The sequence below is a fragment of the Arachis ipaensis genome, chromosome B04 (genome assembly GCF_000816755.2).
Source record: "Arachis ipaensis cultivar K30076 chromosome B04, Araip1.1, whole genome shotgun sequence".
NCBI lineage: Eukaryota > Viridiplantae > Streptophyta > Magnoliopsida > Fabales > Fabaceae > Arachis > Arachis ipaensis.
This window is the reverse complement of record NC_029788.2, coordinates 121,563,315-121,588,988: the sequence shown is the minus strand read 5'-3', so window position 1 is coordinate 121,588,988 and position 25,674 is coordinate 121,563,315. Positions and strand designations below refer to the sequence as shown.

General features: G+C 34.4%; 2 protein-coding genes across 3 annotated transcripts in view; both read left to right on the top strand.

Annotated features, from left to right (window-relative positions):
• On the top strand, positions 2,115-4,626 carry LOC107635050 (protein BPS1, chloroplastic). Of its 2 annotated transcripts, none has more exons than XM_016338410.2 (2): positions 2,115-2,293; positions 3,282-4,626. In XM_016338410.2, exon 2 carries the CDS (start codon positions 3,294-3,296, stop codon positions 4,350-4,352), a length of 1,059 nt encoding a protein of 352 aa, XP_016193896.1. In that variant the 5' UTR covers positions 2,115-2,293; positions 3,282-3,293; the 3' UTR covers positions 4,353-4,626. The 2 variants fall into 2 exon arrangements, with proteins under 2 accessions (XP_016193896.1, XP_016193897.1); XM_016338411.2 differs by lacking the exon at positions 2,115-2,293 and adding an exon at positions 3,230-3,242.
• LOC107635053 (mitogen-activated protein kinase homolog MMK2) overlaps positions 22,229-25,674 on the top strand; it is a 4,634-nt gene continuing 1,188 nt past the window's right edge. The window contains exons 1-4 of the mRNA XM_016338413.2: positions 22,229-22,680; positions 23,955-24,084; positions 24,722-24,859; positions 25,116-25,448. Coding sequence (XP_016193899.1) covers positions 22,511-22,680; positions 23,955-24,084; positions 24,722-24,859; positions 25,116-25,448 — 771 coding nt within the window. The 5' untranslated portion in view covers positions 22,229-22,510. The remainder of the gene's footprint in view (positions 22,681-23,954; positions 24,085-24,721; positions 24,860-25,115; positions 25,449-25,674) is intronic.

Sequence of the window (25,674 nt, the reverse complement as noted above, 5' to 3'; positions counted from 1 at the left end):
ATTAAATTATCAATTAACAATTTCCTTTTAGTGACTAAAGATCTTTTACATTAGTGAGAGGTCTTTGGTTCAACATCCACTTAAAACATATTTTTATATAAGTATATAATATATGCATATATAGAGTGCAGGCTCCAGGATCATACCCACACCCTATTCTATCCACTGCGAATCGGATTAACAACTCTTCAACCGAATGGGATTAGATTGGATACCCCTAAGTAGAATATATATTGCCACCCCTAATAAAAACTATTGCATAAATTAGATATTATACATGCTTATAAAACTATATATTGTGTAATTATGCATCATATGTGAATTAGTCATCAAGGGAGATGACACTTTTTCTGAATACAAAATTTAGAAGATAGCATGACGTGTGGGGTGTGGTACCAGCGGCGGTTCTTGACATACATATTGGTAAAAAAGGTTGCATGGCTTTCTAATGAGTTCTTCTTGTGATGTGTGAATTGTCCCATTTATGGGAAAAAGGGTTTGGTATTCGATACCTAATTCAGTTCAGTGCCAGATGGTAACGGTTATCTTTTAAGTCATTCCAAGCTGAGAAACATAGTGTATATATTAGGCTTGGCTTAAATTAATGCTGCAAATTAAGGTTACAATTATATATATTCTTCTCATTTCACACGCCTTTGCTTAGGAAAACTGATAAGGAGACAAGCTTAGGAACTTGGGCAAGGATAATTTGGAAATAAAAAAAAAACATACTATACCAAGTTTGGTAAAGGGATCCTTTATGTTTTTGTGGACAAAGGTAGCTTGGTGACAATGATAAATGTTCCCCGGAAACAAAAAGTAACAGCTTTACTAGGGAAAAGAGCATGTGTTTCAACTAACTATATGTTTTAGAATACTAAATCCGTGTTTGAAAAAGAGATCAAAACTAAATTAAATTTTTAATATTATATTTGATATAAAATATGTATAATTGAGTTATATATTAGTATGTTATTAACAAATGTGTACGAAAGCTAAGAATTATGCTTGTTGAATATGAAGCTTTGTGTATCTCCATGAAGGTTGAATGTATCATGTGAACATATTGTTACATCATACCTAGTTCCAAAACCATTATTTAGGACAAACGATATTCTCTAGTATATTTAATTTTGAGAAACTATAATTTCGGTGCTCTAAATGAAAATCCAAATAGAAAAAGTATTTCATTTATATTTTTGCCTTAACATTTATGAAATTTTTTTTTTGGCATGTACATTTATGATTTTTTTTTAAAAATTTATTGAAAAAGTGATGGGCGTGGGCAGTCCATGCAACCGAAAGCGGGTCCCAGTTTCTGGCATTTTTTCAACGGCTTTTCTCATTAGAGAACGGAAGGAAGTTATCAATCAGTTACAGCCGTTCGATAAACTTTAGGAAGAGAAACTAAAACCGTCCGATTTGGTGCCGATCGCGAGGAATATTCTTTTGAAGATAAGTTTGCCGCGGCCATGATTCGGCTGGGCTGACAGCTCTCCCATTCCCGCCGGGTTGCGACACTTAACATTTTTTTAATAAAATAATAATAAATACGACTAAAATATTATAATATATGCTCTTCAAGATGATTACTAGAAGAAAATGCCAATTTTAAGGGAAAAAACAAGCTTAAAACGTGTTTCATTAAAACAATTAGCGTCTGCTTATTGGGACTTTTCATTTTATATTTTTAAACTATTAATATAATTTATTAAAAAAATCATATATATAATACAATAAATAAAAAAAAATATACTTTAGCCATAGTGCATAAAAATATAATTTAAAGAGACTAACTTCAAGTCTTCAATTACTATTAATCAACGATTAATCTTATCTAATCATATCTTTACATTTAATGAATAAATTATAAGAACTAATTGTTAGCGTTGAATATTTGGTAGTTTTTGCTTTAAAAAAAGAAAAAGAAAAAACAATGGACGGCAAAAAAGAAAAAAGCAAACAATGGACGGCATCCAAAACTAAATAAATAAAATATAATAAAGGTAAACAACGGCTAAGTGGCTAACCCACTAAATAATAATAAAATCAAACAACGGGAACAGCAATTTGTTCATCACGTACCAACAAAATAAAGACACGTTTCAATCCTTCACGAATTCAAAGACTTAGCGAGGGTAATGTTATCACAGCATCTCCCTCACCAGCTACCTCACAAAGTTAAGCCTCAAGTCTCAACTTTTCCCAATTCAGAGACTCTATATGCAAAACACCAAAACGAAACCCTAAGTCAACTTTTTATCGATCTCGATCGATTCGATTCTTCTTCAAGGTCCCTTCTTTCACTCCTTCATTCTCTCCATTTTTTCTTTTTCGGATAATTTCTGCGGTTTTTCTTGACGGAAATTCAACAGAATTATGTTTCATTTTTTGCAATTTTATTTTGGTTGTCTTTTGTGGAAAATCTGAAGATTGGTGAAGTCTTTAGTTTCGATCTATTCTGTAGATTAAGGATCTAACGTATTTTATGAGGTTTACATCTTTTTTATTTTTTGAAGTTCGCGGGAAAATGGAAATAATTTTTCCTTGAATCATTTTTGTATGATGATTTGGTGTTTGATTTTTCTGTTGATAGGGTCCAGATGAGGGGATGGAATGATAGATGGTAGATTTTTGCTAGTTTTTTTCATTTTTAGGGTTTTTCAGTTGTAAGCAGTGATGTAGGAAAATGGAAGGATTTGGAGGAGAAAGACTTCGATTGGTTTTGGGTTATTCTATGATGAGAATATTTTTCTGATATTGGAATTTCTGGTTTTCCAGTTATGGGTACTTTTGGTGTTAGATTCTACTTACTATATGCAGCCTGCAGGTTATTTAAGATAAATTGGTCAAAGTTTTCTAATAGCATGATACAGCTTGATTTCAGAAAATGAACTAAATGTTTATTGTCACAACAAAATAATTAGATTGGGGAAGGAGAGGATAAATGGTATTGGGATTTGGGAGTTAGTTATTTGAGAATTGAGATTAACTATGTCAGGATTATAAGAATGAAGGAATTGGGAGTTAGTTATCTGCATTCTGCCTTCATCCAAATTTTTTATTTTATATTTTATCTTGGAGAAACATGCTATTGTAAAAGGTGTAGTTATTATGAGATATTAGTCCACGAATGACTACTAATTGTGTTATTTGTGATGTTTTGCTAACTAAAATTTTCATTTGATATGTGTTGCTTGTCTGCTCGATATCTTGAAATTGTATTGTCGTTCTTCTTCAATGTTGTATCTTACTTCGTAATTTGTAATCTTCCTCCACAGTAAAACATCTAAATGAGCCGTCCCCAGGAACCACACAGACCATTCTTTCCTTTTGGAAATCCTTTCCGGATGATATCACCTAAAGGATCTGTCTTGTCTCCTCAACTTCTGGCAGTATTACATGCCTTTGAGGTAACCCTGGGAGAAAGGCTGAAAAAGCTTATGCCCAAAAGCAATGATGAGATCCTCAGTTTATCTTGGATGGCTTTGGCTATGCAAATGCTTAGTGAGACTCATAATGATATTAAAACCCTCATAGCAGATCTTGATCTTCCTGTTCATGATTGGGATGAAAAATGGATAGACGTGTACTTGGACATCAGTGTAAAATTGCTAGATATATGCATTGCATTTAGTTCTGAGTTATCACGTCTGAACCAGGGTAATCTTTTACTTCAATGTGCATTGCATAATTTGAATTCTTCCTCTTCAAAGCAGTTTGCCCGAGCTCAATCTTCACTTGATGGTTGGAAGAAGCATATTCATTCTAGGAACCCTAGGATTGAAAAATGTGATGGAATCTTGGATAATCTTGTCGGGTCACTTGATCTGCCAAAGGTCAAAAAGTCTCCCAAGGGGAAGGTTTTGATGCAAGCTATGTATGGAGTAAAGGTGCAGACAGTATTTGTATGTAGTGTGTTTGCAGCAGCTTTTTCAGGCTCTACCAAGAAGTTGATAGATTTGGATGTGGCTGAAATATATACATGGGCTCCAGAATTTATAAGTTTGCAAAATCTTGTAAATGAGGAAGTTAGAGTTAGATTTTCTAGTGGGCAATTTACTGTGTTGAAGGAGTTGGAAGCAGTTGATTCTGCTGTTAAGGAATTATACCCTATTATCCCTGATGTGGTCGACCCCATTGAGACAGAATTGGATCTGAAGACTGTTGAGCAATTAGGCAGAGCGACGGAGAAGCTTTCAGAAGGATTAGATCTTCTTGCAAAAGGAGTGGATGGCTTTTTCCAAGTGGTCTTGAGTGGTCGTGATGCCTTACTATCTAATCTTAGATCAGGTGGAACTCTCTATGATCGTGGCTCCGGGGGTAATATAGGTGTGCAAGCAGTCAATTGAATGTCTTGCAGCCTGACCCTGGTACATACTAAAGCATATAGGTACTTGTTTTTCCATTTTATGATTGATGTTTTTCAATCTTGTTTGGCTTATTATGGTGTCCAAGTTAGCATGAGTAATAGGTTATATGGTTGTTCTATGGTGCTAAAATGTATATGTCTATTGCTATGTGTAATTGCATACAATAATATATATATATATATATAAGAAAGTTGTATTGTGCCCAAAGATGTTTATTCCTGTGTGATCTGGCAAATCATTGTAGTCATCAGCTCATGAAATCTCTGGCTATCCATTTCCCTTCTGGCAGCAAGTGTCCTCTTATGAGTTGTGACGTGTTTTGTGCTTATGTTACTCAATATAGCATGCTATTATTCATTTATGTTGTTATTTTTTGTTGGTGAGCTTGCATTTACATCTGGGATTTTTTGCCTGAAAGTTGATTAACATTTTTATTAGGGTATTGTAGTTCTTTTGTTGTTTCATAGACTGTGGACTTTTGGTATGTGTGTGTATATCACCCTGAAGCAGTTTTGATTGAATATCATAGAATGGAGCACGTGTATATCACTTACCTTTTCATATGATATGTGATCTGACACTGAATCTTAATTAACAGTTGCATCTTGGCTGTATCCAAGTGCCACAGCTTTTTATCTCCTCACATCTCAGCTCACAGAATTACTCAACGGTATGTTTTGGTTAATGGGAGATTAGAAGAAGCACTTGCAGCCTGGCTGCTCTTGTTGAGATCTGTGAAAACTGAGTTGCTGTTGAGATCTGAAAGCTGAGAAATGAGTTTTTGGTAGGAGAGCATCTATATCTCTCTCTGATCTGAGCCAATTATTCACTCGGGCTCAGTTTGCAGTCCAGAGAGAAGCTCTATGCCCCTCGTTTTATGTCTTGCGTCGCAAGCCCTCTGTTTTATGTGGTTCATTAACCCCCCCTTAATATGAGGTGGTAAAGAAAATTTTGAAGGGAATAGTTGGGGAAGACCACATTCCTGAGCTGAGATGAGATGGTTACACAGGGTACCTTGAAGGGATCAGAGATGGAACCACACCACCTGAGAGTCCTCTTCCATATCTAACTTGGCTGGCATAGCTCAAAGAAGAGCTGTGTCCTGAAGGGGGCGTGGTTTGGGGAACACATTTACTATAAATTTTACCATGAAATATATCAAGAAACTCACTGAATATTGATTAAAACCGATACACTTCGCACGTGTGGTTTGAACAAATGTTTCCTCAATTTAGGTTACTTTGTGCTCACATTTTTAAGCGGGCAGACGCAACACCACCCTGCATAGAACTTCCTTAAACTCTAAAGAGTACTTCATGTTCAAAAAAAGAACTCTAAAGAGTACTTTGAAAGGAAGAAATGTTTTCATGAAGGTAGAAAGGAAAAAAAGTGGGTTTTCTTTGTTTTAAATATAAAACAAATAAATGGATCCAATAATATTAGTTTGCAAATAAATTCGGTTTTCGTTTTTGGGTGGTTCTTAACACACTTATATCAGGGGTCCTCTCTGTTGGCGGGATAAGTCCGCCAATTTTCTGGATATAAAATTTATGTGAAAATTTAAGCATGTGAAACAAAATATATTACTTGCCAAAAAATTATAAAAAAAAATATGCATTCTAAAATTAACTACGAAATTATCATTTTTTTTTACCAAAGATATGAGACTCAAACCCGTAACCTCTTAATTGAGTATGGGGAGACTATGTCATTTGAGCTATTACTCATTGACCTACTTATATGTCTTTCAACGGTTAAAGTGATTCCAAATATATTATTCTAACGACTAAATATTTGCTATAAATTCTTTAAGGATTAAAATTATGTTATATGTACCTTTTTTGAGAATTAAATTGATGTTATGTGTATTTTTGAACGACTGAATTGTTCTTTTAGTCTAACTCAAATTTTACATTTTTTAAACCGTAATTGGTGCAAGGGTAAATTGGAAACAAAACAAGGGAAAATACTCTTGTTCATTGATAGCCTGTTATAGAGATATATAAAAAGAGAGAAAAGGGAGGAAGAGAAGAGATTCCTAACCTTATTAAATGGATTGATGTAAATAGATTGTATTAGTACCTAATTAGTACCTAACATATAGATCATGAAGAAACACGAATGGTATGGAACCAATTTTGAATTTTTGATCAATAACCCAATACCATATGTTTAGTCAAATTGTTTGTTAATAGGTTTTTATGTGTTATCGATTTGATCTGAAGTTTTAATTTCAAATTTTCAATGAAGCAGCTACCAAATATGAAGAAACCATGGACAATTAATAAGTGTTAGGTGCACTGTTGTGACTTCTGCATTGCACACTTAAAGTGTTCTGGTTAAAAATTCATTACAAAAAAAAATTCACAAAGCATAGGGATAAGATAACATTTTGCTGGCGTAATTTTTTAAAATATCAACCGCTGGATTAAAAGTTTATATGCTATAGATTATCGGTAAAAACTTCATATCAATACCGAATTATCTAAACTTTTATATACTTGAAATCAATATAATGTATTTATTCAAAATATATACAAAACAAAATTATCTTCAGTTACATGTTTATTAATGTCCGGTGAAATTTTGTATAGATAATATTTACTATATTGAAAACAGTAATTGGGGATTGTGGCTTTTAGAATGGGTTAGAGTGGGTTTAGAACTTTCAATGGAGGAGGGAACTCTACCAGTGGAAAGCTGACACATTGGATCAGATGCTTCAGGTCTTGCAGTATGTTAGATTAATAGCAGATGTGTAAGATAGAGTGGTGTGAAAATTTGACAAGGAAGATGTTTATTCTACTAACTCCTTTGCTCAGATTTTGCAGGAACAAACTATGGCTGATGATATCCTAAGCTACAAATTCACAAAGAAAATTTGGAAAGATCTGGTCCCGCCAAAAGTAGAATTGTTCTCCTGGTTTGTATTAGTAGGCCGGGTAAATACAAAGGAGAGGCTAAGTCGGTTAGGGATCATCAAAATGAATGATAACATATGCGTCTTGTGTAAGAAGGATGTTGAAATTGTGCTACACTTATTTGCTACTTGTGAGTACTCTTGGCAGGTGTGGTGCGCATGGATCAAGGAGTTTGGACGAAAGTGGACTATACCAAACACCTTAAAAGACCACTTTGAGAGCTGGCGGACTATGCTGTGTACAACAGAGCTGCGTAAGTGTTGGCAAATTGGGTTCTTTTCAATTTTATGGAATATATGGTTATGTAGAAACGATGTTATATTCGAGAACAAGACAACAGACGTGCCTGAATGTGTAGCTAGATCATTCTGTTCTGCTAAGGACTGGTGTGATTCTTAAGTCATATTATTGATGGTTATACCGAATGTGAGGGAGAGAGAAAGAAAAGGAAGGCTAAGGGTTATTATAGGAAAGTTTTATTTCTATCCGTTGAAATTATAGCATATAACCACTATATAAACGTTTGTAGAATTTCAATTCAATCATCATCAACAATAACAACTACATTCACATCTTCTTTTCATATTATTATTATTATTTTATTTTATTTCTTTTTCTCTTTAGTAATTATATAGCGAGTGCATTATTGTGAGTAGTGTTCAATTTCATATTACTTTGTAGCTATTAGAAGTCAAAATTCCGCAGCAGACTCAACAATTGGTATCAAGAGCCAACGTTATATTATTCATTATTTGAGTGGTAAAATTCAATTTTGAATATAATGGCTTCTACTAGTAGTAATGTCAAAGTAGGCAAATATGAAATCGAAAAGTTCAATGGGAAAAATGATTTTTCCTATTGGAGGATGCAGATGAAAAATCTGCTTATATCACAAAAATTACACAAGGCACTGGCAGGAAAAGAGAAAAAGCCGGAGGAAATGAAAGATGAGGATTTAGAAGAATTAGATCTTGAGGCGCGGACAGCAATAATCTTATGCCTTGAGAGGGATGTTGCTTTTTTGGTAAATGAAGAAGCAATTGGAGCAGGCGTTTGGTTAAAGTTAGAGAGTAACTTCATGACGAAAACTCTAACTAACAGGATCTACTTAAAATCCAAATTGTATACATGCAAGATGGAGGAAGGCACCTCAATCCGAGAATATATCAATAGGTTTGACAGGATCATATCAAACTTAAAGGATATAGATGTGAAGGTTGATGATGAAGACCAAGCACTCATATTGTTACTTTCATTACCGAAGTCCTATGAAAATCTGGTGCAGACATTGATGCTGGTGGGTGACACTCTGACCATGGATGAGACGAGGGCATCACTTTTAGCGGATGATCTACGTAAGGTTGCTACAAGTGTAATGTCATCTTCAAATGGAAGAGAGTATAATGATCAAGCACAAGGATTGTTCGCGGCTAGAGGAAGGACTAATGAAAGAGAAAAAGGTAATAAGCATGGAAAGTCTAGGCCAAAATCTAGACCTCACGCAGAGAGAACATGCTTTAAATGTGGTGATGCTGGACATTTCAAAGCAAATTGTCCAAATAAGAAGATAACTTTCAAGAAACAGAACAACGACAACCCAAAAGAAAAGCAAGAAGCAAGCTACGTCTCAAATGATGAGGAAGATTGTTACTCTGTGACAGAACAATCTTATGAAATCTTCGATAAGTGGATTCTTGATTCAGGAGCCTCTCACCATATGTGTCCAAATAGGAAGTGGTTTACTACATATGAAAGCATAAATGGTGGCACAGTTTTAATGGGCAATGATCATGCTTGTAAAACTGTGGGGTTTGGTACTGTAAGAATCAAGATGCATGATGGTGTCGTAAGAACCTTAAAGGATGTGAGACATATTCCAGACTTGCGGAAAAATCTGATCTCCATATGTTTGTTGGAGAAAAATGGTTGCAAAATAGTTGCGAAAAATAGGGTACTGAAAGTTGTTCGTGGTTCTTTGGTAGTGATGAAAGGAGTTCGTCACGGTAATCTTTATTCTCTTTTGGGGACAACGGTTATAGGTGAGTTAGCAGTTGGAATCGGTAGAATTAGAGAACAAACAGATTGCACGAGAATATGGCACATGCGGTTTGGATATATGTCAGAGAAATGTCTATCATTGCTTTGTGGACAAGGTTTGTTGAAGAATATGAAGAAACCACAAATGGAATTTTGTGAGCATTGTGTGTATGGAAAGGCACATAGGGTGAAGTTTTCTACAAGCAAGCATAAAAGCAGAGGGTTGTTAGACTACGTGCATATTGATGTTTGGGGTCCGGCTAAAGTTACTTCCAAGGGTGGTTCCAGGTATTTTGTTACTTTTGTTGATGATTATTCCAGGTATGTTTGGATTTACTTCCTCAAACATAAGAATGAGGTATTCGATACTTTTAAGCGATGGAGAGCAATGGTTGAAAACTGAACAGGTAGGAAGCTGAAAACTCTACGATCTGATAATGGCACAGAATACACGGATGGGGCTTTCAAGGAGTTCTGTGACCGAGAAGGCATTACAAGACACTGGATAGTTAGAGAAACACCACAACAGAATGGAGTCGCCGAACGACTAAATCGTACGCTACTTTAGAAGGCAAGGTGTATGCGCTCTAATTTCGGGTTAGGCAGAGAATGGTGGGCAGAATCGGTTGCTACAGCTTGCTACATAGTGAATCGATCCCCACATTCTTCTCTAGATGGAGACACACCTTATAAGGTATGGTCAGGGGAACATGCAGATTACGAGAAACTCAGAGTCTTTGGATACACAGCCTATTATCATGTCAAAGATAATAAGCTTGATGATAGAGCTAAGAAGGCAATCTTTTTGGGGTATCTAAGAGGGGTTCAAGGCTATCGCTTAGCAGGGATGTTACCTTTGATGAACGATCTATGGTAGCTTTGTCTAAAGATGTGGTGCCAGATGATGGTGATGTTGGAAAAACTTCAAATACTCAAGTGGTGGAGATAGAGTCTAAATACCAACAAATAGACTCTAATAATGTTCATGTGGAGCATCCTAATGCTACTCGAGATGACGCAGAGGATGAAATTGATCATGAGAAAATTCAGCGAGAAAATGCACATGCATTACAACATCAGCAGCAGGATTCTTTGGCATCTACTAGGCCAAAGAGGAATTATAAATTTGTTCAGAAGTTCGGGTCAGACAAGCCTTTGAGACATTATGGGCAGCTAAACTTGGTAGATTATGTACTCTCAGTGGAGGATGATGAGCCGGTCACCTTCAAACATGCTATCAAAGACAAAGATAGAGAGAGTTGATTGGTCGCTATGGAGGAAGAGATGCAATCTCTTCATAAGAACAAGACATGGGATGTGGTCCCATTGCCCGTAGGAAAGACTGCAATTGGTTGTAAGTGGGTGTATAAAAGAAAAGAAGATCCTACTAAGTCAGATGGTACAAGATTCAAAGCTAGGTTAGTAGCAAAGGGATTTGCACAGAAAGAAGGTGTTGATTACAATGAGATATTTTCTCCAGTGGTGAAACACACTTCCATACGGGTGCTTTTAAGTCTTGTCGCTCATGGTGATCTTGAGTTGGAACAATTAGATGTGAAGGCTGCATTCTTGCACGGTGACTTAGAGGAAGAAATCTACATGTATCAACGTGAGGGTTTCAAGGTTGAGGGTAAAAAAAGTCAGGTATGTCGCTTGAGAAAATCGCTATATGGATTGAAACAATCTCCTCGGCAATGGTATAAGCGATTTGACTCCTTTATGTTAAAACAAGGTTTTTCCAGAAGTAATTATGATTGTTGTGTATACATTCGTAAGCTTCTTGGAGGTGATTATATCTATCTTCTATTGTATGTGGATGACATGCTTATTGCCTCTAAGAGCAAGGTAGAGATAGATATGTTAAAGGTTCAACTTGGTAAAGAATTTGAAACAAAAGACTTGGGTGCTGCACGAAAAATATTAGGCATGGAAATTAAAAGGGAGAGATCAAGCCAAAAATTGTTCTTGAGCCAAAGAGGATACATTGAGCGCATCATTGAAAGATTTGAAATGAAAAATGCTAAATCGGTGGTAACGCCGTTGGCTCCACATTTTAGGGTCTCTGGTAAACAATCTCCCACAACAGCAGAGGATAAGGCTTACATGAAAAATGTACCTTATGCTAGTGCAGTCGGTAGCCTAATGTATGCTATGGTATGTACACGCCCAGATATTTCACAGGCAATAAGTGTTGTTAGCGTGTTCATGGCAAACCCGGGTAAGGCACACTGGGAAGCAGTCAAGTGGATATTAAGATACTTGAAGGGCACCATTGACACAGGTTTATGCTTTAGTGGAAAATCATGTCAAATCAGCGGCTTTGTTGATTCTGATTATGCTGGTGATAGAAGACGTTCTACAACTGGTTATGTATATAAAATACAAGGTGCTCCAGTTAGTTGGCGATCGATGTTACAAGCTACAGTGGCACTATCTACTACAGAAGTTGAGTACATGGCAGTAGCAGAAGGGGTGAAAGAAGCATTGTGGCTAAGAGGTCTTCTAGATGATTTGGGGTTAAAGCAAGATTGCGTGGATCTGAATTGTGATAGTCAAAGTGCAATTCATTTGGCTAAAAATCAGGTTCATCATGCTCGTACCAAGCATATTGATGTTAGATATCACTTCGTGCGTGATGTTATGGAGAAAGGTGACATTTCTCTTGTAAAAGTACACACGGATGAAAATCCCGCTGACATGTTGACTAAAGTGGTGTCAAGAAGCAAGTTCCAACACTGTTTGAAATTGCTCAATATTGTTCCATGTTAGGCAGTCATTGTCAAATGATGCAACCGAATACGAATACCATTCTTTGATCGTCCAAAATTTGCGTAGATTTCAAATTGTGAACGAGGTGGAGAATTGTGAGGGAGAGAGAAAGAAAAGGAAGGCTAAGAAAAGGAAGGCTAAGAGTTATTATAAGAAAGTTTTATTTCTATCCGTTGAAATTATAGCATATAACCACTATATAAACGTTTGTAGAATTTCAATTCAATCATCATCAACAATAACAACTACATTCACATCTTCTTTTCATATTATTATTATTATTTTATTTTATTTCCTTTTCTCTTTAGTAATTATATAGCGAGTGCATTATTGTGAATAGTGTTTAATTTCATATTACTTTGTAGCTATTAGAAGTTAAAATTTCGCTACAGACTCAACACCGAAGATGAGATAGGAGTTGTTTGATATTATTGTTGTTGAGCTTTTTTTTCAAAAAAAAAAAAATGATTCAATGGTTGAATCTATAAAATATTCATTTATGAAATGGTGTCGTTATATATAAACAAAGTCGGTGTCCTATATTATTAGTTTAAAAGATAGCATCGAAGAAATAATATTGAATTTTACTAAATGGTTAATTAACTATGGCTCTAAAAGCAAATGAGTTCAATTCATCATAATCCCAAGATTTACGATTGTCACAAGCTTTCATACGGTAATAATTTACCATTTTACCACAATATTCACAAATGAACATTAGAGAATAAGCAAGAAGATGGATGGTTGAAGAGCCATAAGTCATAACCCTCAGTTGGTCTTGGACGTTATAGACTTATAGTTCTACTCGTTTTCATCTCCAAGTTCAACGGTCAACATTATGACCAGAGTGAAATAGAAAAGAAAAGAAAAACAAATACTGACAAAGAACTAGGAAGGAAACAAAGCATGCCACTAAAATAAACTTTTATTCACTCCATTATTTCGTTGAAATTGGGATGAAGAATTTTGGCTTGACATTGACTTTGAAGGATTAGGTAGGTAATATCTACGAAGCTTACAAAGTAGCTTGAGTTTGATGAAATCATTTACTTGACTAGCATGATTGGTTCTAGATTGTTCATTTTGCTTTATTAAGATTATGTGTCATCCACCTTGTTATTAGGTTTACCCTTCTAATTAATTATAATATTTTTCAAGAATTGAATTACATACTCACTAAGATCATATTGCAAATCTAGTTAATTATTATTATCTAATATCTTAGTCTTTGTGGTGTAAAGTTTTTTACTACAAATTGCCTTTAAATATAATATTTGTATTATCATTTCATGTAATTTGACTGAGAAATTTGCAAAATACTCTAAGATCATATATATATAATCATATTTCTAAACAAATACTTGTATTTGTATATATCTAGGTTTAATGATTTTTAGTTTTCTTCTCCTAAAAGCTGAAAAGGTGCTTATAAGAAGAAATTAAGGTTGAAAAACAAAATTGTTATCTACAAATAAGTTACATATAATTATACATGAATGTATGTATTGTTTGATATATTTTTAATGTGTATTTTATATTTTAATATATATTATATACGTTAAAAATTAAAAATTAGGGATTAATATTGCTAGGTAGCCAATAGTTGTGGTGGCAAATTTGTACCCTAACAAAAATATTAGGAATTAATATTGCTAGGTAGACAAAAAAAACAGCCAAAACTTGTCTTATTTAACATTAATTATATAAATTTGGTTACAGAATATTTTTAAAATTACACAGTAAAATAAAATTATATAGTAATTCGAATATAGAAATATAATTTAGAAAAAAGTATATAAGCCAATAAATTATAACTCAAATGACATAATTTTTTCATACTAAATTAAGAGGTTACAGATTCGAGTCTCACTATCTTCGATAATAAAAAAAAAGAGTACATAAAATTTTATTTAAATTTATTTTTAAATTTATAACTGGTACAAGAAATACGCATATTTAAACTTTTAATATATCAAAATTTTATTTAAATTTCAATCTTTTTGATTTGGCAACTTCTTTCATTACTTATTTAAATTTTTCGTTCATTAGTTTTATTTCTCTAATCCTTATAAATTAGATTTCAAACTGCTATTATTCTATTTAAAGTAACAACACGCTAAAAAATAAAATATTGGATTAGTACAGAGAGAGTCTGCTAGTCGCTCTTTTAGAAAAAATAGCATACTGTTCAAACTCTCGTACTCACTTGTGCTCCCACTCTCTTCTAAAGAACTTGGAAACGTGTTGTTTAAATTCTCTTTATGAAATAGTGATCGGTTTCAAATCTAACTAAATAATAAAAATAAATTAAAAAAAAGCGTATAGTTTAGAAATGTGAATGATTTATAAGGAATGAAGATTAGTTGCTTAAATACAACAGAGAAGAGAAGAGTTAGTTGATATAAATAGCGAAAAGAATGTAAAATATGAAAAATTCGTATTTAGTAGAGGAGGATTTTGATACCAACAAAACAAACACAATTTCTATAATTATTCTTGTATTTAAATTTTTTTGTAAATTTAATGATACAACTATAATATTTATTAATATTTCATTCAATCTAAATAGTAATAAAATATATAATTTTTTTAAAAATTGATCTAAATTAAATTATTAACATTTTTATTATTTAAAAAAATTATATTTTTATACTTACAAACACATATCTCAATTAATTACATATCAACTGCACATATGAGTTTGTAAGTATAAAAATATAATTTTTTGATATATATGAAAAATAAAAATATAATTACATATCAACTGCACATATGAGTGTAATTAATTTAGAAAAATAAAATTATACAGTAAATATCTTTTGTATCAACTATAAGATATATATCCAACTATCCAAGTAAGAATGTGAAAAAAAAATTGATATATATCCAACTAACGTAGCATGATATAGGCAACTCACTAGTAATTCGAATCAACTTAATTCGAACTACCTAGTGTCACCAATATTGAATAATTCGAATCAATATGATTCGAATTCCATAGAGTCATGTGAGCCTACTAATTCGAATCGAGTCAATTCGATTTACCCTTCTCTAATTCGAATCTACTTGATTCGAATTACATGCATATTCATTCAAACGTAATTCGAAGCAAGTTGTTTCGAATTACATGTATTTGTAGTTCGAATCATATTGATTCGAATTATATATAAATGGCCATTGGTGGATTGCTGAAATAATTTTTGTTTTGGCTGATTTGGGTAATAAATTTTTCAGCTTGGTTTATTTGGGTTTTTTACCCATATAGTTAGTTGAAAAAATTGTGAAATGAATAAAAAATGTCACTTTATTTTGTTGGGTTTTTGGGTTCTCTTCCTATGTGGAAAAAAAGCACAAATGTAAGTATCCAAGTCCATGAATAGTTGAAGTGGCTGAGGTGAGTTAGGGTTGAGTGAGAGATGTCTCGTTTGCAAGAAAAATACCAAACATTAGAGAGAAGAGAAGAGAAAAAGTCATTTTCGCACATATACAAAGCTGTCTCCGTAAATTGGTCTCTGCAGATTCGTTAACCGTTGGATCGATCTCAAATTTGGATAGTGTATTCCACACATCTGGTTCTTTGTTTTCACCGTTCGGATCTTTGATTGGAAGTTTGTAATGGGAGATATTGGTCACACACAGCAGCTCTATTTTTGTGGTATTTTCATCTTCTTGTTCTTGTTTTGTAAGCTTTGAAACTTGGTTGTTTGGCTTGTTGTATGCACGTTTTGTGCAGTAATTTATGACTCTCTTGTAACCTATTTTTCATCATAGTGAAGCTATTTTTCTGGTCTTGGTGACTCGTGGTTTTTACTTCTCTCGTTGAGGAGGTTTTTCACGTTAAAAATTTTGGTGTGCTAGCTTGTCTCAAATTTCTGGTTTATGTGATTTTTCCGCTGCTATTGGGTATTATTGTGCTGGTATTAATACTTGTTGTGAGTAGATATTTTTACTCCTCTAATTCTTGCAAGTAGGAAATTGTGTGTTTTATTCCTATCAATTGGCATCAGAGCTCAGTTTTGGGTATTTGGTTATAACTTACTTGAAATATGGAGGCAAATAATTCTATTAGGATGACAAGTTTGAATAGCACTAATTACCATCTATGGAAGGGCAAAATGAATGATTTGTTGTTTGTCAAAAATCTACATTTACCCGTATTCTCTACACAAAAACCAGAATCTAAAACGGATGAAGAATGAGAGTTTGAACAGCAACAAATTTGTGATTTTATTAGGCAATGGATGGATGATAATGTTTACAATCACATTGCTAATGAGACTCATGCTAGGACTTTGTGGAATCAAATTGAATCCTTATATGCTTCCAAGTCTGGCAATAATAAATTGTACTTGTTGAATATGCTGATGAATTTGAGATACAAGGAGGGGTCACAAGTATTAGATCACTTGAATGAATTTCAATGAATTCTGAATTAGTTGTCAAGCATGGGACTCAAGTTTGAAGATGAGGTTCAAGGATTGTGGTTGCTAAATACTATACTAGATTCTTGGGAGACATTTCGTATCTCTCTTACTAATTCAGCTCCGAATGGTAAAGTGAGCATGCAACTTGTTAAAGGTGGCATTTTAAATGAAGAGATGAGAAGGAAGACGCAGTATTCTTCGTCACACTATGAAATGCTAGTCACTGAAATTAGGGGGAGAAATCAAAATAGAAGTCAAAAGGGTTGAGATAAAAGCAAAAGCAAATCCAAGTCAAGATACAAGAATGTTGAGTGTCATTACTATCACAAAATGGGTCACGTTAAAAAATATTGCTTTCTTTGGAAAAAGGAGAACAAAGGTAAGCAAGAAAAGAAGGATGATGGTGGTAATAATCGCGTATCTTCTATTTTAGATGATCTTCTTACTGTTGATATTGTTGATTATGAGTACAAGGTCAATCTTGTTTCTGGTTATGAGTTCAGCTGGGTAATTGATAGTGGCGCCTCAATACATGTTACACCAAAGAAGGAGTTCTTCACTTCTTATACTCAAGGTAATTTTGGAGTAATTTTGGAGTGCTTAAGATGGGTAATGATGGCTTGGCCAAAGTTATTGGTGTAGGAGATGTTTGTCTTGAGACTAATATGGAAATGAAGCTGCTACTCAAAGATGTTAGACATGCTCCAGATGTTCGCTTGAATTTGGTTTCAGTTAAAAGGCTTGATAATGAAGGCTTTGTAAACACTTTCGGCTTTGGACAATGGAAGCTTACTAAAGGCAACTTAGTGGTGGCTCGAGAAAAATGTACTTCAAATTTGTATGTGATGCATGCCATGATTACAAAAGGTAGTGTGAATGCAATTGAAAGTAAAAAAGTTTGTAGCTTGTGGCACAGACGACTTGGTCATATTAGTGAAAAAAGACTTAATTTTTTGGTTCGAAATGATGCTCTTTCCGGTTTGAAGAATGCAGAGTTGGAGAAATGTTCTCATTGCATGGCTGGCAAACAAAGAAGATTATCCTTCAAGAAGCATCAACCTTCAAGAAAATCAGACTTCTTGGAATTGGTGCACTCCGATATTTGTGGTCCTTTGAAGGTACGGTCTTTTAGTGGAGCTATTTACTTTATTACTTTTATTGATGATCATTCAAGAAAGCTTTGGACTTCTGCTTTGAAAACAAAGAACCAAGCTTTGGAAAAGTTCAAACAATTCCAAGCTTTGGTTGACAGGCAAACAGGTAAAAAGCTTAAATGTATTCGTAGGGGTGAGCATGGGTAGCGGGTACTCGATTACCCGTTCGAACCCAAACCGAACCAATTAAATTGGTTCTGAAACCAACGGGTAATCAGGTCCAACCCAAACTAAACCGATGACTTTTGTTAGTGATTGGTTCGGATATCGGTTTTGAGAGTGCGGAACCCGAACCAACCCGCGAACCCGATCATATATTAATTAAATAAAAAAAATAAAAAATATATACGGCTTTTCCATTATTAGACAATGATTATTCATTAGTAATATGTTTGGATTTTAATGAGTTTAGTTTTTAATGTATTTGGTGTTTAACATGTTTGGATTATTTCTATTGATGTTACATGTTTATTGTACTTATTGAATTTTTAAGATAAAAATTTGTTTTTTTTAATGAATTTCAAAGTCATCGGGTACCCAATTACCCGAACCGAACCAATCCGTTCTTAATCGGTTTGGTTTGGTTCGGGTATATGTACAAAAAAATACAAATCCGAACCAAACCGAACCAATTATATTTTGATCGGTTCGGTTCTAATTTTACTATAAACCCGAACCAAACTGATCCGTGCTCACCCCTATGTATTCGCACTGATAATGGTGGTGAGTATTGTGGATCATTTGATGAGTATTGCAAGCAGCAAGGCATTAGGCATGAAAAGACACCTCCTAAAACACCTCAATTAAATGGTTTGGCATAAAGGATGAATAGAACATTGATTGAAAGAGTTAGGTGTATGCTTACTGAAGCTAAGCTACCTAAAGTCTTTTGGGGTGAAGCGCTACTTACAGTGGCTCATGTGATTAATCTGAGTCCTACAATTGCTTTAGATAATGATGTTCTGGATCATGTTTGGTCGGACAAAGATGTCTCGTATGGTCACTTAAGAGTCTTTGGATGCAAAGCATTTGTTCATGTTCCAAAGGATGAGAGGTCCAAGTTGGATGTGAAGACAAGACAGTGCATTTTTATTGGGTATGGTCAAGATGAGTTTGGTTATAGGCTTTATGATCCAGTTGAAAAGAAGCTTGTAAGGAGCCGTGATGTAGAGTTTATTGAAGACCAGACCATTGAAGACATTGATAAGGCAAAGAAGAGTCAATCACAAGAGAGCAATGACTTGACTGAGGTAGATCCAGTTCAGCCGCCTCCTTTTTCAGAACTAGCAGAGAATCAAGATCAGGAGCATATGCAACAAAATAAGCCTTTGGTTCCTGATGACCAGGAGATGGGAGATCCGATTGATGCTCCAGTTGATGATGATACTGATAATCAACCTGAGCTACCTGAAGATCCACCAGGTTTCCATCCTAGGAGGTCTACTAGAGAGCGACGACCTTCAATGAGGTATCCTTCTAATGAGTATGTGACATTTACTGATGGATATGTGACCTTGACTGATGGGGGAGAACCTGAATGCTATGCGGAAGCTACGGAAGGCGACGACAAAAAGAAATGGTTTGATGCAATGCAAGATGAAATGAAATCCTTGCATGATAATCAAATATTTGAGCTTGTGAAGTTGCCAAAAGGAAAGAAAGCTTTGCAAAATAGGTGGGTTTATAGGTTGAAGCATGAAGAAAATTCTCAGTGTCCAAGGTAGAAGGCTAGATTGGTGGTCAAGGGCTACAGGCAGAAAATGGGAGTTGACTATCATGAAATCTTTTCACCGGTTTTGAGAAGATCTTCTATTAGGACTTTTTTGAGTTTGGCTGCAAGTCTTGATTTAGAGATAGAGCAGATGGATGTGAAAACTGCTTTCCTTCATGGCGATCTTAAGGATGAAATTTACATGGAACAACCTGAAGGTTTCATGGTAAAAGACAAAGAGGATCATGTTTGCAAACTGAAGAAGAGCTTGTATGGCTTGAAGCAAGCTCCAAAACAATGATACAAGAAGTTCGAGTCTGTTATGGTAGAATAAGGCTACAAGAAGACTACTTCTGATCATTGTGTATTTGTTAAACAGTTTGCTAGTAGTGATTTTATTATCCTTTTGATATATGTTGATGACATGCTTATTGTTGGTCAGAATGCTTCTAAGATTGATATGTTGAAGAAGCAACTTGCAATGTCATTTGGAATGAAGGACCTTGGGTTGGCAAAGGAGATTCTTGGTATAAGAATCGAGCGTGATAGAAAGGAGAAGAAACTTTGGTTGTCATAGGAGAAATACATAGAGACAATGTTGCACAGGTCTCAAATGGAGAAAGCAAAGGCTGCCAGTACTCCTCTTGCTACACACTTCAAATTGAGTTGCAAGCAAAGTCCATCAAGTGATGAAGATAAGAAAGACATGAAAAAAGTTTCATATGCATCAGCCGTGGGTAGTTTAATGTATGCTATGGTGTGCACAAGACCGGATATAGCTCATGCTATTGGTTGTGTTAGCCGTTTTGTTTCAAACCCAGGAAGAGAGCATTGGAATGATGTAAAATGGATAATGAGATATCTTCGTGGTACTTTTAACATGGATTTATGTTATGGAAGTGATAAGCCTATTCTAGTTGGTTACAGTGACTCAGACATGGCAGGAGATATTGACTCTTGAAGGTCCATTTTAAGCTTCTTGATCAACTTTGCAGGTGGAGCTGTGTCTTGGCAATCTAGATTGCAAAAATGTGTTGCTTTGTCTACTACCGAGGCCGAGTTTATTGCCATTACCGAAGCGTGCAAGGAGATGCTTTGGATGAAAAAATTCTTGAAAGAACTCGGGTTTACTCAAGAGAGGTATGTATTATTTTGTGATAGTCAAAGTGCTATATATCTTGGTAAAAATTCTACTTTTTATTCTCGATCCAAACATATTGATGTGAGATATCATTTGATACGTGATGTTTTGGATGCTGAGTTGTTGGAACTTGAAAAGGTTCATACTGATGAGAATAGTTCTAATATGATGACCAAGGCATTACCAAGATAGAAGTTTGAAGTTTGTTGCTTAATCGCCGGATTGGCGGTTACCTCCACATAGTCATGAGGGGGAGATTTGTTGGGTTTTTGGGTTCCCTTCCTATGTGGAGAAAAAGCCCAAATGTTAGTATCCAAACCCATGAATAGTTGAAGTGGCTGAGGTGAATTAGGGTTGAGTGAGAGAGGTCTCATTTGCAAGAAAAACACCAAACACTAGAGAGAAAAGAGGAGAGAAAGTCATTTTCGCACACATACAAAGCTGTCTCCGTAAATTGGTTGCTGCAGATTTTTTAACCGTTGGATCGAGCTCAAATTTGAACATTGTGTTCCACACATCTAGTTCTTTGTTTTCACCGTTCAGATCTTTGATTCGATGTCTTTAGTTGGAGATATTGGCCACGCACAGTAGCTCTATTTTTGTGGTATTTTCATCTTCTTGTTCTTGTTTTGTAAGCTTTGAAACTTGGGTTGTTTGGCTTGTTGTATGCACGTTTTGTGCAGTAATTTGTGACTCTGTTGTACCCTATTTTTTATCATAGCGAAGTTATTTTCCTGGTCTGGGTGACTCGTGATTTTTACTTCTCTCATTGAGGAAGTTTTTCACGTTAAAAATCTTGGTGTGTTAGCTTGTCTCTAATTTTTAGTTTATGTGATTTTTCCGCTGCTATTTGATATTATTGTGCTGATATTAATACTTGTTGTGAGTAGATATTGTTGCTCTTCTAATTCTTGCAAGTAGAGAATTGTGTGTTTTATTCCTATCATGTTTACGATAATATTTTAAAAACAATAAAAATCAATTTAATTAAAAATAATTTAAAAATATTTTATCCGATATATTTAAAACTCTTCCAATAAGTTTACTTTAACTTTTCTAAACACATGTTACCTAAATTCAAACTGAAAATAACCAAATTGGTAAGTCTACCACCTTGTTCTAATTCCAAACCACGTTGACTGGAACATTCGCCCATATATACCTCCTAACTTTTAAGCATATTGACTCTTGATTGATACATTTTGTCCCATCTCTTTTTCAAAAAGAAAATTTGGAAAAGTTAAGACAATTCTTTTCTTCACTTCTTAGCATCATAACAACATTTTGATAATCCTTGTTTGTTTATTTAGCTGAATTTAAAAGTAAACACCATATTATGATTTTTTTAAAAAAAGGAATAGAAAATTTCAACAGAAAATGGGAAAAAACCCTAAACGCCCAAAATCAAAACCTTAGTTTTAGATCAAAAGAAAAATACAAAAGCAAACTAGTATCAAATATGAACTCAATTAGTCAATTCTACCTAATATTAAAACAAGTTTCTTATTTGGAACAAAAAACTAACCTCAAAATCATTCACAAAACAAATTCTAAATTGACGGGGAGAAAAAATGGGAGACACCAATGCTTAGAAAAAGAAACCGAAATAGAAAACAGAAAAGTAAAACAAAATCAATGTGCCAACTTGTTCACGGGTTCACACGAGCGTGTTTTTTTTAACACTCCAGTTCCAATAACGTTTGAACTTCAATGTTCACACAAACACACCTAACACACTCTCTCTCTGGGGCACAAAAACTCGTACACGCTCTCTCTCCTCCACTGTGTCCTTTGATTGAAATGTAAAAGACTTTTACTATTGCTCCTACCGACACGTCCCTTCTAAATTCACTACCACCCCATTTCATCAATTTTGCTTCTTCCCTTTAAAAATCATTCCTTTCTTCATTTTCCCTTTGATTCTTCCTCTTTTTCCCCATCTTTGATTCTGAGTTTCTGACCCTTCAGCAGCGAAGAGATATGGCTCTTGAGTCAGCTCCTTCTTTAGCTGACCACAACAACATTCGAGGAATTCCAACTCATGGTGGACGCTATGTTCAGTACAATATCTATGGCAACCTCTTTGAGGTTTCAAGGAAGTATGTTCCCCCCATACGCCCTGTGGGAAGAGGAGCTTATGGTATTGTTTGGTAAGGAACAAAAAAAGATTATTTTTTTTTCTGGGGTTGTGGTTATTTTGTTGGATTGATTTACTTCATCAGTTGGTTTTGCTGTTTGTGAAAAGGGTTGTCCTTTATTGATCTATTTGTTGCTTGCATCTTCTATTTTGGGGGGTATTGGAATGGTTGACTTTGAAAGCAAGGAAGTAAATTGTGATGATAATCGTAAGCATTTTGCTGAATTTGAATTTGAATGTAAGTGGAAGTTTACTCAGTTTAGTTCAGAATTTAGAATTTAGAAGTGGTTTTGTTAGTTATTTCTTCAGGTGGATGGTGTTGTAACTTATATTCAATGCTTTTAGTATTGGGGTTTGTGTGATTCATGAGCTGAATTTGAGCTATTAGCTGGGCTGATTGTGATTCTAGAGTTCAAAAATAGAGTTCAAAAATATACTATTTTTGGTCATTGATTGAGTTTCAGAGAAATACTTGATTGAGATTGAAAGGGACTCGAGATTCAATATGCAATTTATTTAGCATATAGTTTTGCACATTTAGTATTGTGCCTTACATTATCTTGTTTTTCAGCTTAATTTACTTTTGTTTGGAGCTATCTGTGTGTCATAGCCTACAGTTTTCATTCTTCTTTTTCCTCTGTACTTGCCTTTGACTTGTGACAACTTATTTTATTGACTTCAGGTAACCATAAAATGAAATTCTTTTCTATTATTTCCAGAGATAAGGATCTATTTTTATATTGGTGAAGAAGTTGACATACTTTCTTTGAGCGCATCACAGCAGTTATATTATTTTCTCATGTTTGAACTTGGAGATAGGATTGCAAATGAGTGATCATTTTAGGGGGGAAAAATAGTAGATAGATAGATCTAGATAATGGGGACGGAGAGATGCATTCTGTACTGCTATTGTTCTGCTCAAGCCGAAATTTAAATGAGATAAACAGTTCATTTTGATTGGCTTTTTATCTGGATACAAAATAAATTAGTACGTTTTTTATATAGAATTCACTAAATACCTTCTTAAATTTTTTTTTTTTCTTTTCATTAAAGTACTTTTTTCCTATAGAAAAGCCAATCTAAAATCATTCTTATGGTATCTTTGGTAATGTTGACACTGTAAATAGTGCAATTCGTGGTATTTTTAGACTCATCAGTGTAAGTGGATGTATATACTTGTGGATGGTTATTCACTTGACTATTATATTGTCTTCAATGATTCATGTGATTTAGATTCTTCGTTTATAAACGTTGTGATGGACTAATACTATTCTACATTTCCTCCAGTGCTGCTGTGAATGCGGAGACACGTGATGAAGTTGCCATTAAGAAGGTTGGCAATGCATTTGACAACAGAATAGATGCCAAAAGGACCTTACGCGAAATTAAACTTCTCCGTCACATGGATCATGAAAATGTAATTTTGGTTAACTTTTTGTCCGCATTCTTACATTTGAATCTTGTTTCCCTCATCAGTATTGCTTCTTTTCTTTCTCTTTAATTTTGGGATAAGGCAATGGCATTTTTTATCTGTTTGGAAATATGCATTTTCCTGTTTTTCATATGATTTCGTTCTTTTATTATTTTTCTCATATGTTAAAGCTCTTAGTAATGCATTAACCATGTGGCATAATTCATAAATTTGAACTCTAGATAGGATTCAAATTAATATACAATGTAGATGTCTTGGTTTATGTTTTTTAGGATGGAAATTCTTCTACTGAAGCATACTGTTCTGTACTTCCATGTAATGTATCTGGTTTTCATGATCAGATAATTGAAGTTTAGCAACCCAAAACATGCTCTTCAATGTAGTAAATTAGATCATGTTAAGTGTTCTTTTTTGATGTTTGTATGTATGTTTTCTTAGGCATTTGATGGCGGAGTCAGTTTTTCACTTTTTCTTGTGCTTAAATGATAAAATGAATCGATACTTCATGCTTGTTTCTAAGCCGACCAGTCTCTAGCTATATGTTCACTTTGATTCATGAAAGTTGATTGATTGGGATGTTGATATGATGATCTAAATTTTCTTATTTTACTTTCTGGTGAAGGTGATAGCCCTTAAAGACATTATAAGACCACCACAGAAGGAGAACTTCAATGATGTGTATGTTGTTTATGAGTTAATGGATACCGATCTGCATCAAATAATTCGTTCCAATCAACCATTGACCGATGATCATTGTCGGGTTAGCACAACTTCTTTTCTTTTAGGCTTTAGCATATGCATTTTATGGATCGCGTGGATACAAGAATGTTTTTACATTCCTAGGAATTTCACACTAAAAACCTTACATGGGAATGATTTTACAATGCAAGATTCTCAGGAATTTGAAAAATTTTAATGAACAACAGGGTTCCTTGGTGAATTCTCCTTTGCCGTATTTTGGCCCAAATGTAATTATACTTTTTCTCTCACAGCAACTGATAAGGTATATTTTGCAGTATTTTTTGTATCAGTTGTTACGAGGACTCAAATATGTACATTCAGCAAATGTCTTACACCGTGATCTAAAGCCTAGCAACTTGCTACTGAATGCAAATTGTGACCTTAAGATCGGAGACTTTGGGCTTGCTAGAACTACATCTGAAACTGATTTTATGACTGAATATGTGGTTACTCGGTGGTATCGAGCTCCAGAATTGCTTCTTAATTGTTCAGAATATACTGCAGCTATTGATATATGGTCTGTTGGTTGCATCCTTGGTGAAATAATGACCAGACAACCCCTCTTTCCTGGAAAAGATTATGTTCATCAGCTGAGACTGATCACAGAGGTATTAATTTGAGAACTTGGATGAAACTTTTTAATGCTGAATTCTGAATGCATGCTTTAATTTGTTTTTGTTTCTTCCATATATCAGAATTTTGGATCCATATATAATTGTTTTCACTATTCGAATTTGAATTTTTGTGTGACAAAGTTTAACAATCCTCCACTGGATTATCAACATTAGCATTTCTAAGTGGATCCTATGAACTTGAATACAAGTTATGCTTTCT

What these genes read in the sequence shown, in the direction of transcription:
- LOC107635050 (XM_016338410.2), top strand. Translation starts at nt 3,294, where the DNA reads ATGAGCCGTCCCCAGGAACCACACAGACCATTCTTTCCTTTTGGAAAT.